Genomic DNA, 7,289 nt, shown 5'->3' with positions numbered 1-7,289 from the left:
GCCTTTTTTTTCTTTTTGTCTACGAGAAGCAAAAGTTTCGACAGGACCCTGGACAGCGTTTTAAAACACGTAACGACTCGAATCCTCACCAAGCAGAGGCATCCAAAATAACAAACCTCTCCTGATTTGTGGGGCTGAACCAAGTCGACACAGACCACACAACAAAACAAAACACCACCACACAACGAGAAAGGTCAAGCAATTCAACATCGCCGGCTCTAGTTTTAGCAGAGTTATGATGGTATGAAAAAATACAGAAGCAAGGAGGAGCTGAGGAGAGAAAGAGGAAAAAAGTGGTGGAATAAAGAAGTCAGCGCCTAGAGCAAGGCAGAGGAGCGATTGTGTGGCAGAGTGAGTTATTTTGCTTCACTTGCTGCCTCAGCAGGAGGGGATAATGCGTGTGTGTGTGTGTGTGTGTGTGTGTGTGTGTGTGTGTGTGTGGAGACCAAGAGACCATCTCTATAAGGAGAAGACATCCAGGAGAAACTGGGGTCAGGTTTCCTCCCAGCATGCAACAGTACCAAACCTCTCCCTAAACAGATTAATTGAATTTCTCACTCAGCAGCTCAGTCACAAGTTGGAGGATTTGAAATTACTAACAACTTTTGTAGGATTTTTTTAAAACAAAGATTTTATATCAGAAGCTCCATTCATTAAATCCACTTTATCACATGAATGGAAGAACACTTCTGGGAGAGCAGAACGAGGCAGAACTGCACAGAAACAGAGGACGGACATGAATAATTATAGAGCGAGAACGAGAGATACAGTACATTCAAAATGCAAAAAGGGCTGCAATTAATGGAAGTCTAAATAATACACGTCTACGGGCTGAAATGGGTTTGGTGTATTTCATTCTAACTACAAACTTGGTTTCTTCAAAAGTTTTCGAAAACTTTGTGACTTTTAATTTGTTCTTAAACCATAAGGTTGAGGAAATCTTTAACCTAAACACATCGAGCTTTTCATTTAAAATAATGCAAGGATACATTTTAAGGTCTTTAAAACTGTATTACAAGCTAGTCAAACATACAGGTGCTGCTCATAATATTAGAATATCATGACAGAGTTGATTTTTTTCGGTAATTCCATTCAAAAAGTAAAACTTGTATATCAGATTAGTTAACTACACACAGACTGGCTTATTTCAAGTGTTTATTTCCTTAATGTTGATGATTATATCTGACAACTAATGAAAGTCACAAATTTATTATCTCAGAAAATGAGATTATCAATTCAAGCCATTGCAAAAAAAGGAATTTTAAAAATGTTGGCCAACTGAAAAGGGTGAACATGAAAAGTATGAGCATGTACAGTACTCAGTACTTAGTTGAGGCTCCTTTGGTCTGGATTACTGCAGTAATGCAGCGTGGTGTGGAGTCCATCGGTTTGTGGCACTTCTCAGGTGTTGTGAGAGCCCATGTTGCTCTGACGGTGGCCTTCAGATCTTCTGAGTTTTTGGGTCTGGTGTATTACATCTTCCTCTTCACAATAGCCCAAATATTTTATATGGGGTTAAGGTCAGGTGAGTTTGCTGGCCAATCAAGAACAGGGATACCGTGGTCCTTGAATGTAAAAGTAGCTGTGGCAAAGTGTGCAGGAACCAAGTCCTGTTGGAAATGAAATCTGCATCTCCATAAAGTTGGTCGGCAGCAGGAAACATGAAGTGCTCTAAAACCTCCTGGTAGACGGATGTGTTGACCTTACACTGGACCTCAAGCCTTGACCTTGATTTCCAAAGGAAATGCGATATTTACTTTAATCATTTGAGGGGACAGCAGTAGCTCAGGACGTAGCGCGAGTTGTCCAGTAATCGGAAGGTTACAGGTTCGATCCCGGCTCTGACCAGACAAAGCTGCTGTTGTGTCCTTGCGTAAGACACTCACCCCACCTTGCCTGCTGGTGTTGGTTGGATAGACCGGTGGCGCCGGTGCTTGGCAGGCCTCACCTCTGTTAGTGCGCCTCAGGGCAGCTGTGGCCACAGAGTAGCTCATCCCCACCAGGGTGTGAATGTCTGACTGTGTTGTAAAGAGTCTTGGGGGGTTACTATACAAATACAGGTCATTTATCATTCACAATCCTCTCCAGGGTGCAGTTATCCTTATTGCTTGTTTTTCTACCATCTTGTCCTTCCCTTCAACTCTCTAATAATGTGCTTGAACACAGAGCTCTGTTAACAGCCAGCCTCTTTAGCAATGACCTTTTGGGTCTTGCTCGCCTGGTGTAAGGTGTCAATGGTCGTCTTCTGGACAACTGTCAAGTCAGCAGTCTTCTCCATGATAGTGTAGCCTACAGAACTAGACTGAGACCATTTAGAGGCTTTTGAAGGTGGTTTGAGTTAATTAGCTGGTTGGAGTGTTGCACCAGGGGTCTTCTATATTGAACTTTTTCACAACATTCTGATATTCTAAAATACTGAATTAGGGATTTTCATTAGCTGTCAGTTATAATAATCTAAATTAAAGAAATAAACATTTTAAATGTATAAATCTGTGTGTAATTAATGAATTTAATATACAAGTTTGACGTTTTCAATGGAATAACTGAAATAAATCTTTGTCATGATAGTCTGATTTCATGACCAGCAGCTGTGTACCTGAACATGAACCCAAACATTTCTCTGAGCTATGCAGTGGCCTTCAGGGTTTCTGTTCTACTTTTAAAACTTGAACACTATTACAGTGAAACGGCCTTTATGGTATCAGAAACTTAGGAATCAGCAGGAAATGATAATTAATTATACAAACTAATTCAGTTATCCTCTTCATCTTTTACTTTAAAATTCAGCTTCTGTGATAGCAGTCAAAAGCACGGATTCATGCTCCAACTTTTGTTAGGGTTAAAAGAATGTCATCATGAAAACACAAATGAGCTATAATAAAGAAATATTCTGACAAATTAGGCATGTTTGAACCGATGAGTGTTTGGATCTTTTTGCACAGGAGCCACTTTCTGATGCCAAGATGCCTTTAAAAGAAATATTTTTAATGTACAGAATAAAGCACTTTCCTGAAAACTGTAGGAAACTGAATGTTCATAAAAGTGTTCTCATCTCATAATAAAGGTAAAAACATGATATCTACAAATACAAAATGCTAACATTTAGCTTCAGACTCTGAAAGAGGAACACGTGCATGCTGTTTAGCCTTTATAAGGTACTGGGAAATTCTGGTTACACTGAAACAAATGGTTTACAAATGACCCAATACAGTGGTGCAAATTTCATACTAGATACATGCAAGTCGTTATATGATGGTGGCAGAAGAGTTAAGTGCCTGTCTCATAATGGGAGGGTTGTGGGATCGAGTCCCACTCAGCCTGTCTCAGTCGTGTCGTTGGGCAAGACATTCAGTCTACCTTGCCTTTGCAGGTGGTGTGTGTTCAGCTGCCTTGCCCCATCAGTGCACCCCAGGGCAGCTGTGGCTACGATGCGGCTCATCATCATCAGCATGTAAATGACTGATTGTGTTGTGAAGTACTTTGGGGGGGATTGTAGAACCCTAGAAAGCAATTTACCATTTTTCCGACGTGAAACCCAATTTGCTCAATTTATAAGTCAATGAATCAAACAAGTTCAAGCAAAATCGAAGAAACATCCTAAAAATATCAGTTTTGGTAAATTGAGTCGTTTTATACTTTAACGTTTATTAGACACAACAAACCTCGCCGGACTTTATCTGTGCAGAAGTTCAGGGTTGTCTGCTTTGAGTTTGCTCACCTGTCTTTTGTTGTTCTATAAAAAAAAGAAACAAACAAAAAAAAACATCTTTAAACAAAGCTGATAATGCTTGTAGCTGACTCCTGCCGAGACATTCAAGGAAAACCATAATGCATACCCCTAACCCAACCATTATCCAACCGAGGGCCACTTTAATCAATAAAAACGTAATAAAAAAAAAAAAACCGAGACTAGCATCAGTGTATGAATAATGGGGTGAAGGAATTTAAGTGCACAGATGAAGCAGAAACTCACACCCTAAAAGCGGAACAGTCTGAGCTTACAAATAAAAAAGTGAATCAAAACAAAATCTAACCAGCAGCAAAAAACACAAAACCTGAAAAAATGAATTTATTCTGTTTAGATCAGTGCACCCTGATTATGTCAGACCTTCAGCACCGATGACTTAGTGAGCTGGTTTCATCTTGACATGCTTCTGATCACCTGTGTAAGTGACCCGTGTGTGTGTGTGACTATCTCTCTCGGATATGGGAGCGACATTCAAAGTGGAGTTAGTCAGACTGAAGAAAACAAAATCAGAAACATTTAATATTTCATCTCGACTCCTTTATGCCATGTCACTGTCTGACCTAATTTGGTCTTTTGGGCTCGCTATGGTAAAGCAACTCACCTGGCAAACCAAACCGAAGAGGTGTGAAGCCTGCGCCCAAATCCGGCTCTCCTACCTTCTGCTCTGTTCAGCGGGCGCGGACATCACCATCTTGCACACACTCAGGCAACACGATACAAACCTGAAACCGATCGGCACACCTGAAAACACACTGCTTTTTTCCATAGGTGATGGTGTGGCGCAGCTAAATAAAATCTAAGAAGAAAACACACGTTGGATTCTGTGTACTCATCCTCCTTTAATTGGATTTCACAAAAAGCATCTTTCCATGTTGTAGAAAATTTGCAGAATGATGTAAAGCAGCACAGAAGATGCCTCCTGGTTTGTAAAGAAAGCCTTAGATAAATTATTGAATGCTCGCCAAGACAGAGTCTGTAAAGACTGTAAAATATTTTATGATTACGCCTGAAATCAAAATCCCAGAGGGAGAGTGAAACAAGAACAAAGTCTAGCTCATTTTCAATAATTCCCTAAGTCAAGGGTGAGGGAACAGTTCTGGTACCACTCATTCTGGAACAGAAATGTTTGCAACATATAAAATAAAAACCATCATTATGCGGTACATTCCTCCAGAAAAGGAAGTTAATGTGAGCAGCGGTGCTGTGGATGTTTAGATCTTCACTCCTGGCTGGGTTCGTTGGCAGGTGGTAATGGCTGGCTGGGTTATCGCAGCTGACATCACGTGGACGTGGGAACATCCTGGTCACCGTGGTGAAGAGGACAGCGGCAGCCGCTTTCCAGTAGTTGGTTTCCCTTGGCGACTATGTGGGGAGCTTTAGAAGTCCAGGTGTTTGGTGCCAGGAGCTCCGGAGCCACAGGCTGAAACAGGCGACCCTGCCAGCTCCCCTCTGCTCACACGACTCACGGTCTCGGACAAGTCCGGGGGCAAATGCAGCCGCTAAAGAAACCAGAGTCAGGGAGGGAGACAGGGGGAGGGTGTGGGAGACGGGGGCAGAGTTAGTGAGCAGAACGGAAAGTGCACTGCAGCTCCACGTACAGTAGACGGTTCACTTCAGTGGTGCTTATTCACAGAAAGCCATGTTGGGCTGAAATTGCATTAGATGCTTCAGCACTCCTCTTAACACTGGCGACAGGGAGTAAAGCTGCTGCTAAATGCTTCAGAGAGCTTTGGGTCTGTTACACCTCAAAGCCAATACACTGTATGTGTACATGTGGGGGAGACTTAGATGATCTGGAGGGGTTTCAGACAAATAAAATCACACATTGAAGGAAAAAAAACTGTGATCAGACAAAAAATAGGACTAAATGGATAACTATGTCAGCTCGGGCACCGATTGCTTTACTTTAAAACGTGCGTGTGCAAACACCTGAGTCATTACAATCATGTACTTTGGCCATTTCACAGCAAAGCTCATCTGTAGAGCAGCCCTGCGCCTACTTAAAGAACAATAACGCTAAGAGGTTAATGAGGGCCTCTCACACCAACATGCTAAGTACTACAAAGCATTGGAGGGGCTACACTTCTCCGCTCTCACCACAGTCAACATGAAAGGCCACCAGTGAACCTCTGTGAACAGAGTCCTGAAGAGCTCTTGAGAGCGTGAGAGGAGTTGAAGTATCTCCCGAGTCAAGTGTGCCCTCCGACAATGGTGTTGAGTAGCACGTTGCTCGAGTGTCTATCAAGAAAGCTAAACCAGAACACTGCCATGCTGAGGACAAGAGGCTAAACCCTGTAATTTGCCCCTGAAAGAATCTGCCATGACATCTGAAACCTGCTGGTCAAAGCCTGTGCCCCCACCCCATCCCGCTCCTCTAAACCTTCCCTACCCGCCACATCCTCATCCCCTCCAGCTTTAAGAGGGCCCTTCCACTCCCACAGATGTTTATCTTTTTCTGAATGACTAGGTGTTTGGGTATTGCGTTTAAGAGCGTAGTTACTAAGAGATCATTCAGAACAACGTAAGGGTTTTCACCCCTTTAGGGTAGACTACTTCCACCAATTGTTTAGTGCTTTGTTTCAATATTACTGATGCTTGTGTCTGATGTTAAGCCTTGGAGTTCAGCTACTAAGGAAGAAATTTTCGAGATGCATCTTAGTTGGGGGGTCTCTTTCCCATCAAACCTCCATGTTTTAAAGAAACTAGGAAAAGGAAGTTTGTTCTCAGCTGCTACAAATAATATTTCAGGCTGTTGAACCACTTTGGAAGCACCTTTAAAGTTACAATGTATAGACTTTATCATTAATCTTTGGAAATTTAAATTAATTAAATGATGCCTGTTTGTAGAAAAATACTGGTGATCTAATAACAAAACCATAAAAGTCTAAAATACATTAGCGCAGGTCTAAGTCACTCAGAGGTGCCATATTTGATGCAATCCTTTCTTCTACGGGAGCCCATGAGGACAAAACATATTTATTGATTTGTAACAAATGGTTTTGCCATTCATAAATGTTGTTTTACACCTCTTCACCTGTTGGCAGTAATGAAATAGTCTGATGTGCTTGTCATTTTACTGGAGGTTGAACAATCTGATGAAGTACTTGTTCGAAAGTAGGGTCAAAATTTTTGACCCTAATGGCCATCCATTGGTAAGGTCTTACTCAATCACAAAAATAAAGCTTGCTTCCAAATATTTAGGTATGTACTGCCCCCTATGGCCATGGAAAATACACACTGTCAATTTAATTAAATTCATGAAGCAAAGAGTTGCATGAAGGTAATAATTCTCAGAGTGAGAGGGAATATGAGGTTAAGTCCTAGAGACAATACATTTTGTCAGCTTTGACTTCTCCCTTTTCACGTGCAAACTCGTAGACTCGATTTTCTCCAGAAGCTCTGCTACGCTTCCATCCCTGCCAACCCTCACCTGCGTAACCTTTCGTGTCTTCAGCCCACTCAAGTGTGATTGAAAAAGAAAAACAATGCATTGATCAAGCCTGGACTCAGTCCTGCTTAGTGCACTGCAGCAGAAACATGG

At 41.8% G+C, this 7,289-nt stretch overlaps 1 protein-coding gene across 2 annotated transcripts in view; it reads right to left on the bottom strand.

The window, feature by feature from the left end:
- Nucleotides 1-4,567: 4,567 nt before the first annotated feature.
- elp4 (elongator acetyltransferase complex subunit 4) overlaps nt 4,568-7,289 on the bottom strand; it is a 72,389-nt gene continuing 69,667 nt past the window's right edge. For both annotated transcript variants that reach the window (XM_054732485.2, XM_070554774.1), the window contains one exon: nt 4,568-5,247. In XM_054732485.2, the coding sequence (XP_054588460.1) occupies nt 5,125-5,247 (123 nt within the window). In that variant the 3' untranslated portion in view covers nt 4,568-5,124. The remainder of the gene's footprint in view (nt 5,248-7,289) is intronic.

This window comes from Nothobranchius furzeri, chromosome 9 (assembly GCF_043380555.1).
Source record: "Nothobranchius furzeri strain GRZ-AD chromosome 9, NfurGRZ-RIMD1, whole genome shotgun sequence".
Taxonomy (NCBI): Eukaryota; Metazoa; Chordata; class Actinopteri; order Cyprinodontiformes; family Nothobranchiidae; genus Nothobranchius; species Nothobranchius furzeri.
This window is presented reverse-complemented; position numbering and strand designations above follow the sequence as displayed.